The 27902-nt window shown below is 41.1% G+C and overlaps 1 protein-coding gene across 1 annotated transcript in view; it reads left to right on the plus strand.

Annotated features, from left to right (window-relative positions):
- LOC102572619 (cytosolic phospholipase A2 epsilon) overlaps positions 1-27200 on the plus strand; it is a 49871-nt gene extending 22671 nt beyond the window's left edge. Inside the window, exons 6-18 of the mRNA XM_059721346.1 lie at positions 582-745; positions 896-988; positions 2581-2618; positions 4382-4517; positions 6937-7073; positions 9060-9282; positions 10574-10688; positions 11409-11546; positions 13795-13902; positions 16158-16346; positions 18619-18785; positions 21889-22075; positions 24058-27200. Of these exons, the coding sequence (XP_059577329.1) occupies positions 582-745; positions 896-988; positions 2581-2618; positions 4382-4517; positions 6937-7073; positions 9060-9282; positions 10574-10688; positions 11409-11546; positions 13795-13902; positions 16158-16346; positions 18619-18785; positions 21889-22075; positions 24058-24281 (1919 nt within the window). The 3' untranslated portion in view covers positions 24282-27200. The remainder of the gene's footprint in view (positions 1-581; positions 746-895; positions 989-2580; positions 2619-4381; positions 4518-6936; positions 7074-9059; positions 9283-10573; positions 10689-11408; positions 11547-13794; positions 13903-16157; positions 16347-18618; positions 18786-21888; positions 22076-24057) is intronic.
- Positions 27201-27902: the final 702 nt, after the last annotated feature.

The raw sequence follows: 27902 nt of genomic DNA on the forward strand, positions 1-27902 counted from the left end.
ATTTAATGTTAAGGGGTCATTTAAATGAATACAACAGAGCAACAATCAATCATCAAATTGATCAAACAATAATTTGGGGAGGTATTTGTACTTTACACTTTTGTTTAAAAAAGAACCCAAACCAGTTCCAATTCTGGACTCACTCAAAGATGACTTCTTTATTTTTATTTAATTTTTTTTTGGGGCTGGGCATCTCAAGTGATCTTGTGAGAATCCTGAATGGATAGTATTTTTATGGTGGTGGGGGGTGAGGGGCAGGGGAGCGGGTTGAGACTCCTTCATTATGATCCAATTTTTACGTAGCTCAAGGAAAGCCATTTTGAAATACTGAGTTTTCATCTAAACATGATCCACAGTGTTACTGCAGAGAAGCACAATAAAAACAAAAAGTAAAAGTAGGGAGAAATAAATATTGAAAGTTAAATGTTGGCCCTATGGAAGTCAAAACTATTGGCTACCATATCTGTCATTGACTTCTGTAGGGCTAAGATTTTACTTAGCGCATTTTTAATTGCTTGTGTAAAGGCTTTTCTGGGAAGGTATTGTTAACATTCCCCACATGCTTCGTTTCTTTTTTTTAGAGAGAGATTTCACGTTCACAGTGGAAGGATCCTATGAAGGAACGAAGAAACGTTCATTAGACCCTAGCAGCCCTGCTCTGCTAGATGCTACCATGTTCCACTATGTGAAGTACAGTCAATCAAAATTGGATATTACTCTGCCAAAGAAGAGATTTTTCTGTGATGTAGGTCACTGATAACATATAGTTAAAACAGCTAAAATAATTGTAGGAAGCATCATAAATGTGTCTTCATGTGGCAGTTTGGTAACAATGGGATTCTAAATAATTTTCTTCTCATGAAAATCTTCTATTTTTATATATATATGTATTTAGTATAGGACAGATGAAAGGGAAACGGATATAAAAGGTCCCCTGACTGTGCATCTGAATTCACTTAACCTGGGAGAGAAAGTAACAGTAGTGCAGGTGAGTACCAGCTGCCAGCCTTTTGGAATAACTAATGAACAATATGTACATGGTTTCTAGATATGTTGTTGCTAATATTATTAAAGATTACAATCACTATATTCTTATGGATCATAAGAAAATAGGGCTGGAAGGAACCTCATAAGGTCATTGATTTCAGCCCCCCATCTCAAGGAAGGGTCATCCCTGACTAAACCATTCTGGACAAGTGTTTGCCTAACTTACTCTTAACTTTCAAGAATGGTGATTTTACAATTTCTTTAGGTAGCCTGTTCTTATGTTTGACCACCTTCACAGTCAGGAATTTCCTCCTAATCTCCAACCTAAATTTCCCCTGCTGCAGTTTGAGGCCATTGCTCCTAGTCCTGTCCCCTACAGTCACAGAGAAAAGCCCATCTCCATCCTATCTGTAATTGTCCTTCAGGTATTTGAAGACTTAAAAATCTTCTCAGTCCTTTCTTCCTCAGACTAAATAACCCTAGGTTTTTTCAGCCTTTCCTCATAAGTATTGCCTCCCATGCCCCTAATCATTTTTGTTGCTTTGTGTTGAATTCCTGCCAAACTGTCCACATTCTTTTTGAAGTGTGGGGCCCCAAACTGGACATAATACTCCAGGTGAGACCTCACTAGTGCTGAATAGAGTGGAAGAATCACTTCACTTGTTTTGCATGAGATGCTCCCGTTAATACAACCTAGTATGGTGTTGGCTTTTTTTTTTTTAATTCAACAAGAGCACACTGTTAGCTTGCATCCAGGTCATGGTCTAGTGTAACCCCCAGGTCTTTCTGTGCAGTACTTCAATCTAGGCACTCTGTCCCCAGTCTGGATGGAGCAAGTGACTGAGAATATTCTCCTGTAAATCGTGTAGTAATATTGAAACCAGATTTATCACTTAGAGTGTATACGAGCATTACATTTCTACTAGTGGAATTGAAGTCCACTGATAAAAACTATGTATCTAAGTGCTGAAGAGTTTTCACTGGACCAAAAATAGTGGGTCTCATAGGAACTTCTTCATATGATGCTATAGAAGTTGCCTCCAGTAGAGTTTCTACTAGATGAATGAACACTTGTACACTTACACTATTGATAGAAGTCTCCATGCTGTCCTCCAGGGTCCCAGCGTGGATTGCTTTGGTTCCCCCTCCCTCCAGGGAGACAGGCTGTGACTAGGGTTGCACTTTACTGCTGTAGCCTGAGACATAGCAAACCCATGACAGCTGAGGAGCTAGGAAAGCCCAGTCCCTCTTCACAGTCCCAGGGCCATGAAGCTGTGCCAACCCAGGTAGGCAGGGGAAATCCACCTGCCAGCACCCCCTGACCCACTAACCACTCCCATTCCCATGAACCTGGACCCAGACCCTTGCAGGGGCACACAGCATGCGTGTGCACATGTGTATATGCGTTACCTGTGTATGTGAGCATGTATGTGTATGTGAGGGACCCTGTAGGGATTGTATATAAGGGAGAGGGAGAGGGAGACCCTCCAGGGACACTGTGTGGGTGTGAGACTGTGTTGCTGGGGCCATTCTATGCAAAACTCCATTTCAAACAGTAATTACACTTCTGATATTTTCATTCTTGATTCTCAGAACAAAACATATGGGGTTTATGTGAAAGCAGAAGAGTGGTAAGTCTTTCATTTATTTCCAAGTATTATGTTGACCCTGGTCTATGTAATCCTAATCTGTTTTTTAGAAGAATATGACAATGTTTTAGCTTTCTGCCATCACTTAAAAATGAAGCAAGCTTTAAATTGACTCAGTAAAAAATTGAAATACAGTACAGGGCTAACAAATGATTAGCACAGATTTTACTAAATTATTTACTCAGATCATATAGGCCATGGCCATACAGCCCCCAGGGCAATCCTGGGAGCGCAGCTGAGAAGCTTGGCCCGCCAACTTACTAGGGGTGCCAAAGCCTGCAATGCAGTCATTGTAGATGGTTTAGAGCAGCACTAAATACACATTCTAGCACCACATTCATGTTTCCGGAGAACCTGAGAGTGCACTCAGGCCTGCTCTATACTGTTTACACCACCTAATTTGCAGGTTTGACTATACATAGAGAAGGTCTGAGGGGGTAGGGCAGGGCTCCCAGGTCTGCCCTGCAGGGCTAAGGATAGGAATTATACATAAACCGGTATAAGTGATCAGAAACTGGCTCAAATCTGTAACACAATAGAAGTTAAGTGCACATAAACTGCTTTCAAATTGGCCCAAACCAATTTAAGATAAACCTGGGTGGATGTAGCATCAGACTTAACTGACATCAGTTAAATCAGTCTATTGAACTTCTGTTCCAGATCCCCTCCAGATTCAAGCTTCTGGCCTGGGTCACTGCAGGCATGTGGCTGCATTTCTGGAATCAAAAGTGAATGTCCATTCACTTGCTTATCAGTTCAATCTACACAGTTTAGGCTAACCTGCAAAGATTGAATTGACTCAGCCTCAGGGTTTTTGACTGTCTGTACTTAGCCCAGGTGGTATAGATGTGGCTATAGAAAGCAATGGGTGACTAACTAGCTTGAAACAATAGCTTTATACAAAGTATGGACAAACTGTTTGTAGCAGGATGGTCTAGCTCTTTAAATGAGGAAGCTGGTAGAAGCCCAGCTGTCAGTGTTTAGCTGGCAGTTAAAAGCCCAAGCAGAGAAAGAGCAAAGGGCTTGAGCTGGGAGGAGGCAGGAAGCAGACTGAATCCAGAGAGGCTCACTTCTAGGAATGGTCAGGACTAAAGGGCCCTCTCCTGCTGCCTGGAGAAAGGCTAAAGATTTGCTTTACTCATTTGTTTGTTTGGACCAAGGATAATGTTTTGTGTTCCAAAGACTGGTTGAGGGGGCTCCCAATGGAGCAAAACCAGACAGTGAGGCTGCAAGCACAAGCCCACTTATAAACTACGGTTTGGACTGTCTGAAAGACTATTAAGGGGACAAAGCCTGCCTGCATGACAGCAGGTTTAACATTCCCTTCCCTCGAAAAACATCCCATATACCCAATAATTTCACCATTTTGTATGTGACCTCTGCAGTAGAAAGGGTAATTTGTAATCTGAAACTTTTATGTCCATTGTCCTACACAGCATGGGGGCAATGTAACTCTTTCATTTGATAAGAGCTGAGAATTGGACCTACTGAAATTTTGATAATTGCGTGAAATATTTTAGGCCATGTTACCAGTGTAATGTCTAATCATGAGGGTGGAAGTATAGGACTCAGATATTCTCACACTTTCTGCACCTATATCTTTTGTCTTATACAGGAGAGTGGGAATTGCTTTTCTGTTAACCTGATTCTTTTTTTTTGTTGTTGAGTTTGTTCAATATCTGCTCTGAAGAGCTGAAATTGATTGATTGATTAATATATGCTGTTTGTTCTGGCCTATGCACTAGTCACAAGGACCTGGATGTGCGCTTGGGGTTTGACCTGTGTGTAGGGGAACAGGATTTCATTTGTAAAAGGAAGAAAGTGGTTGCTGCTGCTTTGAAAAACGTTCTGCAACTTGAGGAAGATCTGCAGGATGATGAGGTATGAAGGGCAGAATCCTCGGTGTGGCACATACTCCAAGTGACTGACAGATTGACCATTAAATGAAGTGTGGGTGGTGGTATGTTTTTTGTGACAGAATTTATGCCTCTCTAGAACTTTCTGGATAAAATGTATGGGAGAGATTCTCTATTGCCCCAAGATTGGATTGGTATGGTGGGCGGGAGGAAAGCCATCAGGAAATTGGTTATGACTCTTTGATTCTCTATTATCTCCACTGTAGCTCTAGTATAGGCTACAGCACTTGGTGCTAACTGGCAACTGTCTTCAAAAAATCAGTCTGCCATTTTTACATCCATAATAGAGTTGTGGCATAAATATAAATGTTATGATCTCATTCACTAGGTAGCCACTTGCCTTGATACTTCCTGAGGTCTCTAAGCTTAGGAAGGCTAATGGTGAGATTTGCTGATACAATACAAATTAGAGCTGTGAGGTAAAGTTGTCCCTACAGTGAAGATGGAAAAGTATTTCTTTTGGAAACAGGGCAATAGGATACAAGAGAAAAGTTGGTATAGAGACCAGTTGCCTTCTCTATTTCCTAAAAGCCTCTTTTCTCTATACAGACACATTTTGCATGTTGGCAGAGGGTATGAGACATTTCTTTCCCATCATGTGAAATTATGGGAAACAATTAACTACATGAACTGTGTTAATATGTGAGCGGTGCTATAATTTCTTCCCTTTCTGTCAGAGGCAGGCTACTGGGTTAGCTGAACCAATGATCTGCTTTAGACTTGCAATTCCTGTATTTCTTTGACCTTTATGTGATGCATTATTAATTTATCAAGAAAATCCCTAACCAATGAGGGAACCAACTATATATTATTAAATCCCCCAAAGAATACTCTGCAAAGACACCAATTTTGTGCAGCTGTGAAAATGTGATCCTAAAATGGACCAGATTCAGTATTTCCAGTAAAGATAGTAAAATGTTAATTCTATTGTAGAAAGCACAGCTGAGACCTCATTTAGAATATTGTATACTATTCTGGTCATCTATATTCAAATATGATGAACTCAAGCTGGAAGAGCTGTAATTAAAGATCAGTGATGGGATGTCCAGGGAAGTCACAGTGTTCTGCCAGGGGTTTATCTGTCTGTCTTATAGGCAACAGCATCACTATAAACAGGTGGTCGTGTATGTGACATTGGTAGAGGTGCAGGCAAATGAACTTTGGATGTTATAATAATGTATTTGATCCAGTGATGATGTGGTCTGTGTTGATGAGGGGGCACAGCAGGCACCTGGGTCCAGACCAAGGTCTATGGCCTCATTGAGAAAAGGAGTTGGGTACTTTGCTACTAACGAGACTCTGTTGAGATTGGGAGGCTGCATGTAAGCCAGAACAGGTTTGTCCCCCATGGCTACCTTGAGATGGTCATCATTTTCGAGGAGGGGTTGGATGTCATTAATAATGACCATTTCTACAATGGACAGAGAGGGCGATCCCTATTTGTAAGAATGAATGAAAACCAACCTAGCTTCAATACCAGAAAGACAGAAAAAACCAGTGGCAGGACACTAACTTCCCTGGACACTTCATTGCTGACCTCAGAGCGGCTGTTCTTAGATGACAAAACTTTAAAAAATGAACTTGAATTGGAAATTGTGGAACAAGAAATAATCGACAGACTGCATTGTGTTAAATATGGTCTAAACCAAGACTATGGATTATTACTCATTACTTGGACTACATTTTATAAACCCAGTGTCCCTCAATGGGTTAACTGTTTTGTTTTTCTCTCTCCTACTCAACTTGCCTCTCTCAGCAGTGCCCCTTCTTTTTCCTCCCCTTTCCCCTACCCTTTATATTCTAATCACTGCTTTCTATTTAGCAGCTCTGCTTCCTGCAGTCCTTTCACAGCATCTGATGTAGTACGAATTCTGCTTACAAAAGCTAATGCTATAAGTCTCTGATTGTTTAGTCTGTAAAGGTTCAAATCTATCTGGCCTTGTGTTTTCTATAAGTACATCAGGGTGACTATCAAAGAAGGAAAAGAACTATTTAAGCTTAAATGGTCACGCTGGGTGCATCTACATGTGCCCTCGACTGTGCAGTTGTTACTGCGTGGTCATTTAGTTACTTGCCTTAGCAAGTACTAAGTGACTGTGCAGTAACCGGTTTTACTGTGCAGTCCTCACAGTGCACAGGTCATTTCCAACCCTACTGCGCAGTAGCAGAGGCATCATGGTTTATGCCCACTGATGTTATGTTGCCATAAAGACGAGCTATGTTGCCGTAGCTTGTTGCTGTGGGAATGTAGCGTCTTGTGTAAGCATGTCCATTGAAGAGATTCAGTATTACTGTATATGAACACGTTATCAGTTCTGTCCTCTGTTTTAAATGTTTATATATAATTGCTTTTAACCAATTCTCTGCCTCGGTGTGTTAAACAGGTACCAGTGGTGGCAATCATGACAACAGCAGGTGGAGTGCGATCCATGACAGCTATGTTTGGAAGCCTTTTGGCTCTTCAGAAGTTGGATCTCTTAGACTGTATTTCATATATTGCTGGTTTATCTGGCACAACATGGTAAGGAGAACATGATCAGAATTTTAATTTGCTTTTGATGTATGTTGCTGTTGCAGAGTGGTCATTCTACCTTTCCTAGGGCTCTTACATAGCTTTACACTGATTAGAACTCTGACTTCCTAAATGTTGCTTCCCTACAACCCAGTCTCTATGGGTATCTTTACGTGTTCTCCAGGGATGGGAATGCTTTAATTAGAGAAGCTCTGAGAGCCACTCTAATTAAAGTGCTCACAGCATCTTGTGTATTCCTCATTCTGCACTTCAAAATAGTAGTGGGGGAACTTTAACTAAAGCTCGTTTGACTGACTTTAGTTAAAGTGTCCCCACTGCTATTTTGAAGTGCAGGGACATTGAATACACAAGACATGGAGGCTGCTGGAGCACGCTAATTAGTACACTCCAGCAGACTTGATTAATCAAGCCTACTCCGATGCACTGTAATTACAGCACATCAGAGCAGTATCCCTGCACATTTACAGGCACCCAATATGTCTACTCTTCAAATGCAGTAGTTTTCATTTAGTTCTCTTATAGCTAGAAGCACATTAGGTGATTCTTACAGTAGCCTCTGCATTGCGCTGAAATGTTTACAAATTGGACAAATACCTGGCTGGGATCAACTGATCCCAGCACTCTTTCCTGCCCAGGGCAGGGGGTCAGATCCGATGATCTAATAGGTCTCTTCTGATCCTAAAATCTATGCAATTTATGAAAAGTTTAGCTGTGTAATAATAACTAATGCAATTCTGTCCAATTTAACTGACTGAAAACATGCTCTCTAGATAAGCCACACTGAGGCTCTAGTGGTACCTTAAATTCCCAGGCGTTGAGCAAACACTTGATAAGCTAATCTTAATATTAGAAATAAATAAATGTGTGTGTGTTTGTATTATACACACACACATATCTATAGATATGTGTGTGTGTGTGTTTGTATTATACACACACACACATATCTATAGATATGTGTGTGTGTGTTTGTATTATACACACACACACATACATGTGTATATGTATATATGTATGTATTTATAATATATTATTGTGTGTGTATACTTGTGTCTATATACTTTCCCATGGTTTCTTCAGCAAGGCAAATTATAGCTGAAGATAATAAGGAGTTTATGACATTTTCTAGAATGACAGTAAGTAGAGTTTTTTTGAATTATCATGTATGGAAATCAGCTATTGATATTGAAAGCTGCAACAAAAGATGGGGTGTGATATAAAGAAAAATGATGTTATTTAGATTTGACTGTGTGTGTGTGTGTGTGTGTGTGTGTGTGTGTGTGTAAATCCTTTTGCAAAGTACTTAATTGCTTCAATTATCATGCATTTCAGAAGAGGCAATCTATAAACTAAGAGTACCCATATGGATGGAGCTCTGGGAAGAGTGAACTTACAAAACTCTCAAGTCTTGGGTAATCAGCATAGGTGATGACTCTGTGGATACTCTGGGGCTCAAGCACCCACCGAAAAAATTAACTGGTACTCAGCATCCATGAGCCACAGCCATTTTAGTTTTACATGTTAGATCTTTGTGGCTACAAACAAACAGACCACACTTTACTGGAAGAAGCAATGCATTACTTCTACCCAGCTCCTCAGTGGGGCTTTTTGATGCTTTTAGCTAAAGCTTATTCAATCAACTATTAGATAAAAGCAGCAAAAAAGCGCTACTAAAGTGCTCAATCTTTATAAATGTTGAGCAAGCCGGGTTGAAGTGCATGCACAGGGATCCCCTCCTTCCCTCCCACAAAAAAAAACCCAACCCCACACACGAGCAAAAATGTAAGTCAGCACCTATGTTTATTAGCCAAAGGCAGAGGCAGCCAAGTTGTGGAGTCCCACTTCTGATATGGAATAACAGAGAGTCTCTGACAGTGACGCGCATATTTTACATTGAACATGGGCAAAAGAAAAATCACTGATGTTCATGAAGTTAAAATGCTGAACTTTGGTGCTTTTCTTATTTTCTTTCTTCAGGACCATGACAAGGTTATATGAAGATGCATTTTGGTCACAGAAGGATCTGGAGGGGCCAATCAATGATGCTCGGAAGCATGTGATGAAAAGTAAGCTGGACTGTTTCTCTTTGGATCGCCTGAAATACTATGAAAAGGAGCTGTGCCAGCGACAAAAAGAGGGTCACAAAACAACTTTTACAGATCTGTGGGGACTCCTCATTGAATCCATGTTTCGTGGTGAGGTACTGTATGCACAGTTCTCTTTGCAGACAGTGGCTGATAGTATATAAATAAAACTATGGATTAAATTACACTCAAGGGTAAATATTAGGGATGTGCAAAGCTTCGGTCGCTGATTCGATTCAGAGGAGATTCAGCCCAATTCGTCAGCCAAATATCTGAATACAAATTGAATCAGGAAACCCATTAATCTCTCCGAATTGAATTGGAAGGCTCCAAATCGATTTGGAGAGATTCAGCTATTTGGCTAAAGACACAGCTTTATATGTTTTTTTTCTATGCACCCCAAGGTACGGGCGCGGCTTGTGAACGCAGAGATGGTGGGGTGGATGGAGCGTCCTGTGGGAGCACAGCAGGGGATCCCCTGTGCGCTTGGCGGCAGACCCGGAAGTGGACCAGAAGTACTTCCAGTCCACTTCCGGGTCCTCAGCGGAGCGCACAGGGGAGCTCCACCCCCTAGCTCAGTGACTGGTGCCTCCTGGGTCTGGGGGAGCACCCAGGGTCCCCCCATGGCCGATCGCCAATTTTACTACTTTGATTTTACTACTTTTGTCCAAATGATCATTCTAACAACAAACGAAAGTGTGATGCTCCAGGTTTAGCATAATGTAGGCACAAGCATTATTTTGTATACCTGAATAAAAATTGTATTTAAGATGGATTCAATGTAGACTATGAACTTTTTCTTTTAATTGCCTATGCCATGTTGCTGTTGTTGAGAGAAAAAAAAAAGCAGCCATCAAAGGCAGTATTTTTGCCAGGTTTGGAACATCACAGACAAGTTGACAGATGAGTATATCCAGAGGGGATTCAGTAGCATGGTTGCACTCCCCTTTAGCTGTGCCGCATGTAAAGTGAGCTCTCAGAGCTCACTGGCATGTCAGCAGAGCTCCTGCTGGGGCTTCACATGTTCTGTGAGTTCTGTTGGTTCATGGGCAGTTGGCACAATATCTGTCTCAAGTGTCTGCTTTCAAGTACTGCTGCTCCTCATTCTTCTGCTCCTTCCACTCCTTCCCTCAATTCAGCAGCAGGGAGCAGTGCTGAGCCCTTGTTTCCACATAGGTCCAGAGTCCAGGGGATGGCTGCATGCTGCTGCTCGCTGGGAGGAGAGAGAAAAGCAGGGAGCAGCAGTACTCCATAACTCTCTGCACTGTGCATATGCCACACTGCTGAAGGGGTGTTGGCATGCCCCCGTCACTGCATAGGAGTTGGCCTGATAGTTCAAGAATAAATACAGTGGTGAATTCCTGTGTTGATTCTAGGTTGTTAATTCATTATTTTTTTCATAATCAGGAAAATCCTCACAAACTCTCAGACCAGCGACAAGCGGTTAATCAGGGTCAGAACCCCTTACCGGTCTACGTGGCCCTCAATGTCAAGGACAACTTTAGTACCCTAGATTTTAAAGGTAATAGTCCTTTTAGAGCCCTGTTGGAATTTATAAAACTAGAAGTATTCTCTTTAGGGATAGGTGGAAACTGAAATAGATAGGAATTACTGAAAAGATTATGTCAATTTTATTGGCTCTCTGTCTGCCTCTCTATACTTCGGGTGTCTGGGTAGGATCAAAAATAAACATCAAAATACTATGAGCAAAGCATTTTTCATGGCATTGTCTGGCGTGACTGGAGGCATAAAGTACTGAGATGAACCTGTTCTCATATTTCCAGCTACAGTTTGCACACCCAATATGTCCCAATAAGATTTGGCAAAGCATTCACACTTTTTGATTGATAATCCATAATTAATTTGGTATTTTTGAGTTCCATCCATCACAGATCTAATGCTTTTTTGTGACTATCCCAGATTAAATCTTGGGTTCCATTTCAATTGAAGAACTATGTACTCTCCTGGGTTTAGGCGTACATCAACTGTCGAAGACTTTAAGTCTTTTTTTTTTTTTCCCCAGTGATGGAAGAATCTTTGTCTCCATACTCAGTCTCTCACACAATACACTGAAGGGAAGTGTGTCACTGCAAAATGTGATAGTTTGTAATAAATAGATAATCACCAAGAAACTGATGTTAAAACTCTCATTCCATTTCTAACTCCAACATCTCTAAGTTATTCTTGTCATGTAGGCACATGTGAGTATGATAAGTCTTTTGTTTTGTGGTTCTGTTTGCAGAATGGGTGGAATTCACTCCCTATGAGGTGGGATTCCCAAAATATGGAGCCTTTATTCGTACAGAAGATTTTGGTAGCGAGTTCTTCATGGGTCATTTGATGAAGAAAATTCCAGAATCCCGGATCTGCTTTGTGGAAGGTGATTTATAATCCCAGAAAAATTTGAAGCTATTAAAGAGGCAGTTGACTGTAAAGAATGGAGATTGTTAACCATTGTCTGTGGCCACATCTACATGAGATGCTGACTGCAGTAGCTCGTTGCTACTCTGCAGGAGGGTCACATGGCAAGAAGTGTGATGTGATGCTACTGTGCAATAGTAACAAGCTACTGCACACGGTCAGCGTCACCTAAAAGCTGTTTGGTGAAGCTACTGTGCAGCAGGGGTGTGCGAAGTAGGCCCTATTTGGTTCAGGTTCAGCCCGAATCAGGAACAGTGATTCGATTAGTTGATTGGGATCACTCTCCCTGATTTGATTCGGCCGAATCTGAAGATTTGATGCGGATTTGGAGAATGAGTGTTTTGGACATAGACATAGCTTTAAAACTTTTTTCTACATAACTTGAGGTAGTGAGTGCGGCTTGTGAACGCTGTGATGCTGAGGTGCATGGAGTGTCCCACTGGAGTGATGGGGGACCCTCCCGTGTGCTTGACAGTGAACCCATAAGTGGACTGGAAGTATTTCTGGTCCACTTCCAGGTCTGCCGGGGAGTGTGCTGGGCCCCCCTCGCACCTCTCCGGCTCAGCGATTGGCTGTGGGGGGACCCCAGGTGCCCCCCCAGACCCAGGAGGCACCAGTCACTGAGCTGGGGGGGAAGGGGGAACAGAGGTGGGGGGGCAGCGTGTTCCCCAGTGGACCCGGAAGTGGACTGGAAGTGCTTCTGGTCCAGTTCTGGGTCTGCTGCTGAGCACGCTAGTTAGCCCCCTGCGTTCCTGTGGGACACTCCTTCTGCCCCAGCATCACAGCATTCATGAGCCCCTGCTACCTAGAGGTATGTAGAAAAAAAAATTTAAAGCTGTGTCTATGTCTGAATCTCTGAATCGTTCTGAATCTCTTCGAATCAATTTGGAGAGATTAAAGGGTCCTTTGATTCAGGTTGGATTCGGAGATTTGGTCACTGAATCAGGCCAAATCTCTGCTGAATTGAATCAGGGACCGAAGCTTCACGCAGCCCTACCGTGCAGTAGCTCCAGTTACTGTGCAGGCATTTAGTACTTGTCTATACAAGTACACACAAGCACAGTAACAACTGCACAGTCAGCATCTCATGTAGATGCAGCCCATGTGTCTTACAGTCCCAGTGCAGTCTTATCTGCCAGAAAATGTAAACAATGCCATGTCTGAATCAGTAGTGGGTGTCCTAGTTCTTAATCTTTCTAATGGGTCTAAATAGACTGTTAACCACGGTAAATAAATATAGCTTTGAATGTAATCTCATAAACATCAGCAAAGCTAAATACTACAGCATTTGTTTTGAGGGAATACACTATATTGGGGTTTTTTCCTAAAACAATAGGTCTCATTCTCTTCACATTTTATTTGGTTAAGCTTAATTACATTCAGTTGAATCATTCCTGATTCAGAAATGCGTATAACTTTATTTTCCTTAGTAATTAGCACCTTTTATATATGCAATATGATAAAACTCTCTGAGGAGTTAAATAATAGAATTAAATAATAATGAAGGGGAAATTAAGAAAGTCTTGGCAAAACAGCAACGGAAGAGTATTGTCAGTGAAGAAAGATGAGAATGAGAGTGGCAGTGTGGAGGGAGGACACTCTCACTGTGATAGACTGTTTGAATTACAATGAGTTTTCAGACTTCAAAAAGTACAACAGATCAACTAGCTCAATCTCACACTGAGAAAACTAGCTATGAGTGTTTGCAGCATTAGTCTCTTATTCTTGTGCTCTCATAGGAACCTTGTCTTCCTCACACTTGCTTCCCTGACAGTTCATTGTCATCTCTTGTGTCATCATGTTTGCATTAAACTGTAAGGGCCAGATTTTGAAGGTTCTTAAAGATGCAGATAGGTTCAATGGGATTTGCAAAAACATGCACATATTGCTTTCACTGAAATGAGGTGTACTTTTGCAAATCTAGTCCCAGGATACTGTTGGCAGGAACGTACTTTATAAATGGTTATATAGTGTTAAGTATAGCCATGGTGCTGTAAACACTTTAAGACTCCCTCCACCCCCTGCCAAATTTGGAAATTCTGGAATTAGATGAACCAAAAGTTAGACTGAAATTAAACAAGCTCAAAGTGAAGAATACGAGGTATGATGCTAATTTTTAAAGACATCACAGGAGACATCTGAATGAATTCCTGCAGTTGCATTTTAAAAATCTAAATACTATTTTCTGTCTAATTTCTATTTTCTAGGCATGTGGAGTAATATATTTTCACAGAGTGTTCTGGATGCCTTGTACTTCTCAGATTGTTCAGAAGATTTCTGGCATCGGTGGACCCGAAACAAAATGCACGAAATTGGTAAGCTATTGTTTTGTTTTAGCTTTCCTTTTGGTTTCTTTTCCAATTACCCCACAACCCATCTGACATGGGAAACCCCCCAGTTTTGGAGGATTTGGGTTTTATGCCCTTTCTATGGCTGGGGAATGCTCAGATTCTGGGCATGAGGGTTGCAGAAAAAACAGTATTGTGCATTGCTGTGTAGTCTCAGGAGGCAGTCTCCTGAGGATAGATACAGATATTACGCTTATTGAACTTTAAGCACTCAGAAAGTGCTTTACAACCATAACAAGACACATGTTCATGGCACATAAAGCACTTCAGAAATGGCTGCTCATGCTTTAAATTAACCCTGGATGGACATGGTACCAGACTAAAGCATTTTAAGTTAAAGTGCTTTACTGAACATCTGTACCACATCCATTACAAGTTAAGGTAGGTTGCATTCCCTGGCATGCCAGGGTCCTTTGCTGGGCACCCTGCTAGCCTTGGCCACTGCTTGTCTGTCCCTGATGATGAGTACTGGCTCAGCCCCACCTTTGGGCTGTCACAGGGAGGAGACAAAAGGCGCTCTCCTCCCTGTGTGGCCAGGTATGAGGGGGAATAGAGATCTTCCTGCCAGGACCTCCCCCCCAGCTTGCTGGGTAGGGTGTTCAGGGGTGGGGAGGGGGGCTGGGTGTACATGGCAGGGGGGCTCCCTTCCCTTCTGCCCCAACATCCTGACAACAGCAGCCAGCAGCTACAGCATGGGTCTATCCGGTCAGCTTTTTGCTCTGCTGGGAACTGGGGGGGGGGCAGGGGGGAGGGAGGGAGGGAGGGAGGTACCCTCTGCCATGAGAAGCCTCCCAGTAGCTTTCTGGCTGGGGTCTGGGGAGGAGCCAGGCTAGGTCCACGCAGCAGGGAAGCTTCCTTCTCCTATCCTGGCCCAGTTCTCAGTGTACTAAAAAGCTAGCTGGGCAGCTCTGTGCTGCAGCTCTCAAGAGGCCTAGGAGAGGGGTGGAAGGAGCCCCCCTGCGGCATGAACCTGCTGCCCCCACCCCTCTGAGACCCCAGTCAGAAAGATGTTTGTGGGCCTTAGGGCAGGGAGGGACAATGTTCTCCATCCCCTCTCCCACCCCAGCCATTGCTGATGCAGGCAGGCTCTGAGCTGAGCACCCCTGCCCACACACACACACCAAATAGTGAGCATCTGTTATGTTTGCTCCTGCTCCAACTTACAGCACTTTCAGTAAAGTGTGATAGAGCGCTTCTGCCAGGGCCTTCTTGAACGTCTGCACTTAGCATGAGATGTTTATGATGTGCTGTCACTGGGGATTCTCCTCAACTGAAAAAGAGTTGCCAGGAGTCCTTTTGAGAGGAGACAAAGCTGCCTCTCTCACGAGGCCATCCTCCATTATACATCTAATAATCTGTGGCGTCCTTCTGAGTGAGGATTAAGAGTCTTTTGTTTTTCAGTTGAACTTTGGGTTGCTGGTGTCTCACTTTACTTACTGGCTATTGATACTGTATCTTCTTGCATGCAGCACATCCCCAAATAAAACATATACCTTGTTTTTGGAAGGCAAAATGTAGAAAAAGATTTTTTTTTCACAGTTGTGGCTGACTGATACAGAATAATTCCTCCTGGGAACATAGGGTGTCCAGGAAGTATGGCATTAGAAAGTTCCTGATGCCGTCTCTCACCTAGACTGTCTTCTGGGATGCCAAACTTCCTGGACACTCTGTTTGCAGACGGACAAGGGCAATAGCAAGACTGTTAGTTCTTTACCGCAAATAGTTCTTTATATGAGTTCCTGTAAATAAAGTGTTGTTTCCGTATCCAAGTCTCATCGAGATACTACCAGCAGCTCACTCGCTGCTTCAGGCAAAAGCTACAAGGTAAAGCCAATAGCTATGGCTGTGAGAGTCAACATAAGACTTTCTTGGCAGCTGTGTGCCGTGCACAGTGCCTCCAGACTTACTTTTTCCCTAGAGAACAAAACAGCTCCTCAGCTTAAAATATGTACTCTGATTTTAGGGGGCTGATATTAGAGAAAGGGCGCATGTTGTATGTGAGAAAATATAATAATTTTGTAGGTGCCTTCCTTAAGGGATTGATTGAAGTGGGTTGTTTTCACTAGTAAGCATTTATTTTAAAAATAATTTGCTAAGGTGCCCAAAACCTCTCTGAATATGAAAATGCACAAGGAGATGAACTTTTCACTGTTATTGGTACTGTGGACAAATATTTTCAAAAATGAATTTAAACACACAGCCTTTATTTGTTTCTTCCTCAGAGGAGCGGCCTATTCTACCTACAAGACCAGGTGATAAAACTTGCCTATTCTTCCCCAGCAGCTGCCTTTCTGAGGCTCTTCGAGACATCATAACACACCGTCCAGTGATTTCACATTATCACAATTTCTTAAAGGGTTTGCAGATGCACGATAGATACTTGGAGAAAGACAGGTTTTGCATGTGGAAAGGTAATGGTGCTCAATTCTGGTAGCATCTTTTGAGGTGGCTTGTGGTCTGATATTTAGCAAGGAAAAATATTTGGGGATGAACAAATCAGTTTTATTATTTAAAAATAAATCATTTTCTCAGTTGAAGTTAATTTTGAACACATTGTTTTAACCTAGAAGTTACTTGTCTGAAAGTCATTAATGAAACCGGTTTGGTGCAACCTGCTTGTTTCTTGGAAAAACCACAACAGATTTAATGTAGGTCTATTTTTTCTGAATAAATGGGCAGACCAAAAGTATAGCCTGTTTCACTTCAGAACAGGGCTGGCCTTGTAGATCAAGAGGATTTGCTTTTAATTAGCTTAATTCTTTGTTAACCAGGGGTGTCAAACATGTCTTGCGGGCTGGATCCAAGCCTTGGAGCTGGGTCAGTTCAGGTCATGGACTTTTCTTCTGGTTTTGGTTGCAGTGTTGGGGCTTTGTGTGGTGGCAGCTCACATCCTTGCCAGAGCCAGGATTTAGGCAGCCCTCAAAACATCAGAATTGGAAGCCCTGCTGTCATGGCCCATGCCAGGGATCTTCCTGTGGTGGTATAAGCCTTCTGCCTAGGGTGCTGCTGGGGTGGCCTGGGTGAGAGTCATGGTGAGGCTCAGGGGCATCTGACAGCAGGGGACACAGCCTTCCCACCAATTTGAGTTTGACACACCTGATTTAAAATAATTGAAGTAGGCCTAGTTTAAATCAAAATAAGTGCGTCTATACAGCTCTGCGCACCAGCTGAATAAAAATGGTTTAAAATGAAACTTTTCATCTATTTCTGTATGTAGCCCCAAGGCTTCTATTTCAGCGAAGGTTTTTCCCTGAAGCCAGGGCTGAACTCTAGTGGGTAGAATGATGTATCAAGGGCTGAACAAATAAGTAGAGGATTAATTATTTTTCTTTTCATTTTACTTTCCCTTGATAGCAATAGCTCCTACCATAATACAGTTATGGTGAAAACTGTGGGCAGAATCCTATTTCACTTTATGCCCCCAAGTGGCCGCTACTCAGCTGTGTAGCTGCTGTTTCTGGTACTAATGCAGTTTATGATCCTGTTACATGTACAGTGTGGACATGACTGTGTTCATATGGTTACTGAGCATACACAGTAGGCTGTGCACTGGCAGATTTGTGGCTCCATACATATGTACTTGGGCAAGCACAAGTCCCAAAATTGTAGAGGGGGAAAAAATTAATCCCTAATGGGTGTTAGATGCCAGAGGAGGAGGAGGAGGAGGGGGCACTTCCTGGTTTTATCCTAGCAATTAAGGGTACTTCTGCATGTGCTCTGGGGGTGGAGGGAGCAGCTCTAATTTAAGCACCACAGCAACTTGTGTATCGGTGTCCCCGCATGTCAAAATGATGGCAGGGGTACTTGAACTAAAGCTTACATGACCAGCTTTAATTCAAGCACCCCTGCTGCTATTTAGAAGCGTGGAGACACTGATACACAAGGCGCAGGAGGCTACTGGAGCCCAGTAATTACCACGCGTCAGAGGAGTGTGTTGGAGCAGGCACCCTAAGCTACTACTAGCAATCACAGGTTCCTGGACCCTTATTCTGGAGAGGGGCTTTGAACCTATATCTTTCCAACTTCCCAGCAGATGGCTCTAACCACCAGGCCACAGCTTAATCATTATCAAGTCTCTTCTCTAGACATCAAAAGATGTGGGGCCAGGAAGAAGAGAAGAGCACAAACTAGATGGTGGGTGGCTCAGTGAGATGGCTGTTGCTCTGGCAAGGAGAGAACTCTGGATTTTAGCTTGATCCCTTGCTCCCAGTGGGGCAGAAAATCTCTGTCCATTTTATCCAATGGACACTAAGTGCAAGGTGTAGTTATGGCTTGGCTGGAGAGGGAGATAGATAATGCCTTACCTGTGGTCTGTTGATTAGACCACTGTGCTGGGAAAAATAAAAGTCTAGGTGAAGGGGATGGGGCTAGCAATGGCATCTCTCAATTCCTGGGTGAGGGCTTTATTTGTCTATTGGGCTAAAACTTGAGATGCCTTCCTACTTTTTTGCTGGTGTGCAATTTTGGAACTTGCACTCAGATGTGCACATATAAAGTCATGTACCTTCCTAGCCAGAACCCAGCCTGTTGAACATACTCAGTAGCTGTGTGGATGTCTGCAGATCTCTACTGCAAGTGGAATAGGATCTCAAACTGTGCATAAATGCTAAAAAATGGCAGTTGTGCAGCTGGAAAGTACATTTGGATGTGTAAAGTGAAATAAGATTTTGCCTTTTTTTTCAGACACTGTGTTAGATTCTTCCCCGAATGAACTGAATGAAAGAGCAGACTACCTGGAGATGACAGACACTGCTTTCTTCATCAATACTAGCTGCCCACCACTTTTAAGGCCAGAGAGGACAGTGGATGTTATCCTTCACTTAAACTACAGTGGGGGACTGCAGACATTGGTGAGAGGATTTAAGATGTCCTTCTAAAGTAATGGCTGTTTATCTCTGAGTCTTACATTGAATGATTAGATATTCACTTTTAGACTTTAGAGGGGCAAAATATTTCCAGGAGCTGAAAAAAGATCAACTCTTTTGAACTTCCAGTATAGAAATGGGCATGAAATCTGGTTTCAGAAGCTTAATCCTACGCTTAATTAAATTAAGTACCATGCCAGTGATGATGTGTCATCTTAAGAGGAAGTCTGCATTTGCAGTAGAAATCTAATCACTTTCTGAAAAAAAATGTAAATTGATGGGGCATGCTTTCAGAATGGGGCATCCAGGAGCAGGAGGAAGGGAATGTAGACAAGCCCTAAAACATCTCGACTAATCTGGATTGTTTATCTCAGTGTCTGACACCTCACAAAACTGTAATAGGTTTCCTTGAAATGAAGGCAGATGCTTCATTTGACTGTACAAATGTTTCATTTGACATTTAAGTGTACCTATTTAGAGTGCTTGATGAACACTTGAAGGGGGGGTAGGTTTAATTTCATTCAGTTCAGTGTTTGCTCAGAAAAACCCAAGATGCCCTATCACACAGATTAAAAAAAAGTATGTTTTCATATATTCATAGCTTAATATTTCGCATTTAATATTTTCATAATATATATTCATAGCTTAATTAATAATGGATAATAGCAATCAATTTATTGATTTCCACTGTAACACAGGCTATAATTAACTCCTATTTGACCTAGAACATGTATTTAAAAATATCTTATCCTCTTCATACATCCAAGGATCACATTAGGTCTTTTGGCTGCAGAGTTGTTCTGAGAACACATGTTCAGCTCACTATAATCCCCATGTTCTGTTCTAGGCCACTGCATCCCAAGGTGTCCCATTTTTTAACAACAGTCTAGAGTCTTTGGGCATGTCTACATGTTGCCCTATGTCACCATAGCAATGTCCTACATCACTGTACAATGCAGTACGGCGACGTAGCAATCACATGAGTCTACATGTGACTGGCAGCTACTTCACTGTAGTGGTGCGCTCCCTCATTTTAGCACACTGCTATGGTGAAGTAGTGGCAACAACTAACCGTGCACCATGTGCATGGCACAGTATGGGTGGTTATTGTGCCATGCTTTAGTACTTCCAACAGGAAGTACTAAAGCACAACTAGTAACAAGGTTGCCCTAAGGCAGCATGTAGATGTGCCCTTTGTTCCTGTATATATGACTTTACATTTGGCAATATCAAACTGCTATCTGAAAGCAGTTTACCAAATGATCTTATGAACTTTCCTCTCCAATACGTATCACTCCCCTAATTATTATCATTTGCAGACTTTATTGATATTAATTGTACGGTTCCTATTAGATTATAGGTAAAAACGTTGTATAGTATAGGGCCAAGAACCAGTCACTATTGAGGCCTAGCTAGTCTCACCCACCTAATAATAATCCTCTGTTTCTAATTATGCTTTGAGGTCCATCAGGTAGTAATCATTTTATCCATTTAATATGTACCATACTGATCTTTTATATTATTTTTTGGTTTCTTAATATATTGGGCGTTTCAAGTAAAACTGCTTACAAAGTCTATTATATTAACTCTTAACTTTAAAAACTTTATCATTTTATAAAAATCAAATTGATGTCCAGAAACTTATTTTTGTAAACTCATGTTGAATGGCATTAATTATATTATGATTCTTTTATTTTTTATTGAATGCCATGCCAGATATTCTATTGTTTTGCTAATGACTAATGGCAGGCTGACATGCTTAAATGATCTGATTCATTCTGTCAATCTTTTAAAATTTTGGTACAATGCCAGTTTTCTGGAGCTTCCACTGTGTTTAAAAGTTACTGAAAATCAACTTAAATGTCCAGAGAGCCATCTCTCAGCCATCTCTCTTAATATCAAATTATCCTAACTACTGATTTTAAGATGTCTTAAGTTTGTAGTTACTGTTTCAAATGCTTCTGAACTATTATAGGAATGGAATGTGTTTCTCATCATAATATTTTATTAATATTACATTCTACCTTTCACAAATACAAGGGCAAGATTTATTGATTTATTAAGTACTTCAATCTTTCTCTGTAGAAATATTGACAATTCCAATTTGTGAAAGGAACACTAAACCAGATTCTCTTCTTTGTTTTGCCCCCTTTATACCCGACTAGTGGCACCAACAGGCCAGAAACTCAACTTTTTAAAAATAATCTCTTTTTAAAGATTATTTTGCTCATCTTGAATTAATATAATTTCTGTTTTAAACCATGATTTTATCTTGATGGTTCATGATTGTCTTGATAGTTCATGCCACTGTGTGACACAGGATACTGAGCAAGATGGACCTATGGTCTGATGAAGTGGCCATGGCACATGGCCAGAACAGATGTTCATGGCACATAAAGTGCTTTAGAAATGGCTGCTCATGATCTAAATTAACCCTGGATGCATGTGGTATCAAACTAAAGCACTTTAACTTAAATTGCTTTACTGAACATCTGTACCACATCCATTACAAGTTAAGGGCCTATGGTATGAACATCTGTTTTGGCCATGTGCCATGGCTGCTTTATATGCCATGAACTCCAGTAAATGGAGTTATTATGGAGTATTTGATACTTTTTCTGGATTGCTCCCTTTCTGTCACCTTTTTTAGGAACTCCTTAACTCTCTAGAATTTGTAATTTTTAAAAGTATGTATTAAGGTGTTCTTCCCCCTCCTCCCCCCCCCACGCAAAAATAATAATCAAGGACTAGAGACACAAGATCTTTACTCTTTACAAAATACATGCATTAGCATATTATGGAGTTTTAAAGGAAATATACCATTTTAAAGTCTAAAGTAATTCTTTCTTTCAATTTTTGCAGTTACATCACTGTTTGTACAGTTCTCCAAAGAACAAATCAACAGTTACTATAATACCCTGTTAGATTTTTCTATTTTTAATCTATGCATCTTAAACTGGATTCCCACTTGAGCACTCTTATATAGTCAGATAAATATCCTGTACAATATAACATTAATTTCAGGTAACATTAGATCCCAATTTTAATGTCATCTTTGGTTCTAAATTTCTTCTGTGCTTTGATACAGCCTCTGGACCAGGCCGCAAAATACTATGCCGAGCAAGGAATTCCATTTCCCAGAACTGTGCTGAGCGAGGAAGATAGGAAACATCTAAAGGAGTGCTACCTCTTTGAAGATGCTGAGAGCTCACGGGCTCCTATATTGCTTTATTTCCCACTAGTGTGTGATACCTTCCAAAAATACAAGGCACCTGGTAAGTTAACATTAGTAGTAACACATTTACTGAAGAGAGCGTGGCCAGCTTACCTGCTGAATGCACTTCATATTCTTATTTGATTTATCTTTCTGCTCAGTTGGTCATTTTAATGTGGCAAACTGCTTCATGGGCTAAGTTACCACTTGTAAGTCAGTCCTGTTATGACAACTGCCTTCTGGTTAGCACACCAGGGGCTGAATTTGGGATCTCCAGAACTAGAAGCATGAGCCACTCTAGTTCCAGCTAAGCTCTCTATTTCATAATGGAATCCTGTCCCCTATTGACCAGGCACAAAAGTAACCTGAGCGACATTCACTTACGGCTCATACTACCACTGAGTAGTAGTCTCTCATTCTGAGGCATGGTTTCTATATTTGTTTTCTTCTTATGACAAAGCTGCTCTTGTGAGATTGTGTTACATCAAATTGAAAAATCTTAAAATGAAAGATTGGGGAATTTACAATTAAAGCAAGAGACCTACCATTATTCCAAGCTTCTTCATCCTTTAGCATCATTTTGTGTTGTTTTCATCATGCATATTAAAGTGCAACTTGTACATATTTGATGCTGGAGAGTTTGTTTCAGTATGAATTCTTTCTCTATGGTTGGGCTGTCATTCTTTTCTTCATTAGAATCAGGCTTCCCACTGGATAGGCTGTTCTTTTCATTCAGTGTGGTAAAGACTGTGGTGACCTCTTTTCGGTGTTCCCTTATTTTCAAAACCTCTCTGTCTTTTTCTTTTGACTATGAAGGTATCTTTGTGAATGGGGATACCTTGGTTCAAATTCCTTGAATCAGCCAGAGGGTGGGTTTGAATTTGGTTTCTTCTGTTCCTCAGGGAAGTGACTTGACTACCAGAGTGTAAGCTATTCTGATGTGGAACTTCCTCAACCGGTCTTGTTAGGCGTGATTTATTGTGTATAAAAAATGTACATAGTTACTGAGCCAAGGAGTGGTGAGGTGAGACAGACAGACAGACTTTGTAACCTGGTGACGCTCAGATGGGAAGATACCTGTGTTCAGATCTATATTCCAGTGAATGTTAAAGTATTTGTTTCAAATGGAAATAGAAAATGCTACAGCATCAATGTGATAGGACACTTTTCCTTGGGGCGTGGAAAATGTGGATTCAACTCTTCTTAAGTAGAGAAGGGGATTTAAATGCAGGTCCTCCATTTCCTAGATGATTGCTCTAATCACTGGGGCATTGGATAAAAGGAGGGTCATCTCTTCCTGTTTCATTTTTGTGAAAATTTATTTCTTCCCTCTCCCTCTGAATTTTCCCAATTGAAACTACTCTTTGAACTCATGTTGAACTTGTGAATAGTTTCAGGATGACTAAAACTGCATATTTTTGGTGAATTTATTGTGGCTAGGACTAGAGTGGACTTGCAGTGCTCTCTAAAAACTCTCAATGACACTCCACAGACTGGTCTGTTGGAATTGTCCATAGAGTCACCCTCTTCCCCTCTCCCATCATGCCCATTTAGAGATATAAGATTAAATCTGCCTGGTAAATGGGAATACCAACTACCAGAGATTGTGGAGCTCAAGCTGAGGGGGAGAGGAGTGATGGTGTGGGGTGGGATGGGAGACAGAGTATCTCACTTCTTTGCTTTTCTCTTTGCTGCAGCTGGATAGGCATTGAATTGGGGTGCTTAGCCTCTGGCTGCATGCCCTTAATACTCTTGTCTATCTGAGTTTCTGCCTGAAGGCAGGAGGGGAGTTGTCATTCCAATTTTCCAATGAAAAAAGCCAAAACTATTTAACAGAATAGAGATATTGTCATGGATTTTGAAAAAAAAAATGTCTTCCATTGGAAAATTATCCTGGCAAAAATTTCTTGACTAGCTCTAGCCATAACCCAATCAGCAGAGACACCAGTGAGACATTTTCTTCTTTTTGGGCTGCTGTTGTTTGTTTGACTGGATCAGAATAACTTTTCATTGGTGAACCTAACTGCATCTTTTTTTCTTCAGGTGTGGAACGCAGTCCTACGGAGATGAAACAAGGCCAACTTAATGTTTCTAGCACTGCGTTTACCCCATACGCTACTTGCATGCTCACATACACAGAGGAGAATTACAACAAGCTGCTGAATCTGACCAGCTATAACATCCTAAATAATAAACATTTGATTCTTCAGGCCTTGCATACAGCAGTGGAACGCAGGAAAAACTTGAAAAAACATTCATCTTCCTAATTATCTTAATATCTTGAAGGAGATATGTATATATTTTCTTCCATAGGGAACAGTTAAAGTATTCTGAGGATTGGCCAGTATTACATACATGAAAAGCTGCTTAAGTAGGATACCTCTGTTAAGTCCTTTCTAATCAAAGGATGCAAAAGAAAAATTAGGAATTAATTAAGGACTGTGTGAGGGAATGCAAACTGCAATAGAATAAAACAAGAATTATGTGAGGGAAAACTCATTTTCAATTAATGAACTTTTTTGTTAAATGTTGCCCTTTTTATTATTTTTCTGGAATCATGTAGAGAAATTGTTATTTAAATGCTAAGCTTTCAGACATGTCAAAATATCTCAACGAAGCTCAGATGGCCCAGAGAGATCAAGATCATTGACTTGATAATGTCTGTTCAAAGACCTATGAAGTAGATTTTTCTATTGCATACCATGATCCTCTTGTGGTATTGAGAAGGAAACTAGACATAAAGATCATTGGCCCTTGGAAAGGAAGGATGAATAACTGAAGGAAGGCACTATGGTTAGTTGTCTTTTGTGAAGTCAGTATTTCTTTTTTAAGTAATAATCTAATTTTCATCATGTTTCCCTGGTTCAGTGATCATCGCATTGGCATTTTTGGGGGATGGACCCTTCTTCTAGTATCTAATAAATTTTGTTATGGATTACTATCCCGGGTGATTACTTGCCAAGCAGTTCAAGCAAACCAGGGTGATAACTAGGATTTTCTATTGCATAACTAGTGGAATGGAGTGGGAACCACTGTAACAATTCTTCCTTATGCATGCAACACTTTTTTCTATTAATTATCCACTATTAGGTCACTATCCTTCATGGCAATAAAATTTATGAGATCAACTTCATTCATAAGTGAGGTCGGCTCATGTGAAGATTGAAAGTTTACCTATTTCTGACATTTACATTACAAAAACATGTGTTTACAAGACTAATTTGTTTCTTCTGAATAACTGTTCATAGCCTTTTTTTAATGTCTCCAGGGAAATACTAATACAGCCAAAATACTAAAAATCTGGTCTTCTTATGGCTTTTATATATACATATATCTACTGTGCTATAGCTGAACTGCTAATACAGACACTGGATACTGTTGCATATTTAAAATTCTAGCAATTTAAATGTAGTTCTTTAAAATGGTTCCTTTCACTGAATTCCATATACTCAGGTCATCTAATTGGATTCAGCAGTTGAGCATCAAAACTATGGAACATTTTCTGACTGTTGCTGGAAAAACCAGAGAGTAAAGAGTTGACTCCAACACTCCTGAAGATGTTTGGGGATAGGACTATGATAAACTTCCCAGGAGGCTTTTGAAGATCAAGGAAGGGGAAAATTTTGGATACATAGTATAGGCCACTGCACAAACTCTCCAATTATAAAGTAAGGTGGACAGAGGTCCTAGTTCCTGAGAAGGAGTTTCTGGAGTCCATGGGAAAGGCTTTATATCATAATATTTATATTTTGACATCTGATTATCACCAGAATAACAGGATCTCCAAATCTAAATATCACACTATTAACGATGATTAAAGCCACTTACTTGGCTATTTCACTGATCTTAGTGGAATGTCCTATATGTATATTTTTCTTGTTTTGCATGCAGCACTCTTTCTGCTCTTAACTGCAGGCTTATCATTTAGTTTAATCTAACTATCAGCTGACAGTGAGGGAAAAATGAAGTATATGCAGGGGCAGATCCAGTGGAGTGCAGCGGCAGACCCAGCCTTTGATCCCCAGTGCCTGGAACAGGGAGCAGAATTTCTATTTTGGCAACACTGAGAGAGTTAATTGACTTAATGGCTCATTATCACCTCCCTGATTTGTTAAAACCTCTTTTTCTTCATTGCCTCTAGTCTGTAAGATGCTATAATGTGCTGTGATGTTGAAAGTCATGTACTGTAATGTTGTAATGTGAATGACAATGCCCAGAAGCCTCCAGAGGGCTGGAGAAATGAACTGCATCATGTACTAGGACTCCCAGAAGGCAGCAGGAGGAAGTGGAAGGAGCAGCGTTGGAGTGTGGGTGGCTGCAGCAGTGAGGGAGATGCATGCCAGAGATTTGGGATGAGTGGTGAAGCTAGGTCTACAACCTGCAGCAGCAGGGCTCAGATGTGGAGCCTGGGCAGATGGCAATTAAGCATTTTATGAGACCAGAGACTGGTCTGGAGCCCTCTGGAATTGTGGGGGAGTTTAAGGTTCTCAAGTGTACAGATCATGGTTTAATATTTTCTACTGGTTATCTGTTCTTGGGTGATTTCAGTGCACTGTCACTGTTTACTTCCTGTTTTCCAGATCCTAAGTATATGTACCGTAATGTCAATGTTTATTTACCTGTGTCTGTCCCCCTCTCCTTAACCGATTGACTTGTGACCCTAATCCCCAGCAGCCCTTATATAAAACTGGGAACTTCCCTTGTTTGCTCCCTGTGCCAATTCCTGGGATTGTAGAGTTTGGTACACTGCATCTTATAGCAAAATACTTGTTAGTTCTTAACTGAATGACTTCACACCCCATACTAGTAAACTTCATGTCAATTCTCTTGCTTCATGGAATGGTTCTTCCTCTGTAATAATCGAATCTTCCTCTGGATTGCCAGTCACCCTCACTTTGAGTGACATCCACAAATTTAATAAAATCACATCTAGTTCCTGTACCAAGGTCACTAATGAAAATATCATACAAGATAGGCCCAACACCAGTCTTTGAGGAACACCCCTACTAAATGCTCTTGAACCTGATAACTCATTTTTCAGTATGATTTACTGTAATTTTCTTTTTAACCAATTTATCCAGTTCAGCATTACTCAACAGCCTCTCCAGTTTGGCTAATAATTTTGCATGAGGACATGGTACCAGATCTTTGCTTAAAATCTAAATAAATGTAGTCTGTTGCCTTGACACTGTCTAAGAAGTTTTCCTTCCATAGAAGGAAATTAGACTGGTATGACACAATTTTCCTTGGATAAAGTCATGTTGCATTTCTGTGCCATTTTCTGTTTACCTCTATATCCTCGGTTTTAGTTGGATATCTGTTTTAAGACCTGGCATAATATTGAAATCAAGCTAGAGGACCACTGCATTTGCTAATTCCCAGTTACTGGGTGCATCAACATGAGACACTATGGTGCAGTAGCAATGAGCTATGGCACAGTAGCTTGTTGCAACTGTGCAGTAGCTTCTAAAAATAACTGTGCGGGAATGGGACTGCACAGTAACACCGGTCACTGTACAGTCATTTAGTTCTTGGTTAAGCAAGTACTAAATGACTGCACAGTGACAACTATGCAGTCGGCTGCATAGTACCCAGTAGACTCAGCCACAGGGTACTATCCCCCAGTGGCAGATTCATTGGCAATCCATGCCACAGGAGTCTCTATTTCATGTGCCAGTTCCTTTATTATTCTTGGGTGGGGATTATTCATGCCCCTACCCCTCAATCTGTCACAATAAGCAACCTAAATTTTACTTCTACTTCAGATGGGGTAATTTCCATAACTGTATCATTTCCATTTGGTGCCCTTCCATTACTCCCTTCTTATATTTTAATCTTTACTTGAAGACTAATGGTGACAAAGTATTTGTTTGGTACTTGGGCTTTAC

The sequence above is a fragment of the Alligator mississippiensis genome, chromosome 2 (genome assembly GCF_030867095.1).
Source record: "Alligator mississippiensis isolate rAllMis1 chromosome 2, rAllMis1, whole genome shotgun sequence".
Lineage (NCBI taxonomy): Eukaryota > Metazoa > Chordata > Crocodylia > Alligatoridae > Alligator > Alligator mississippiensis.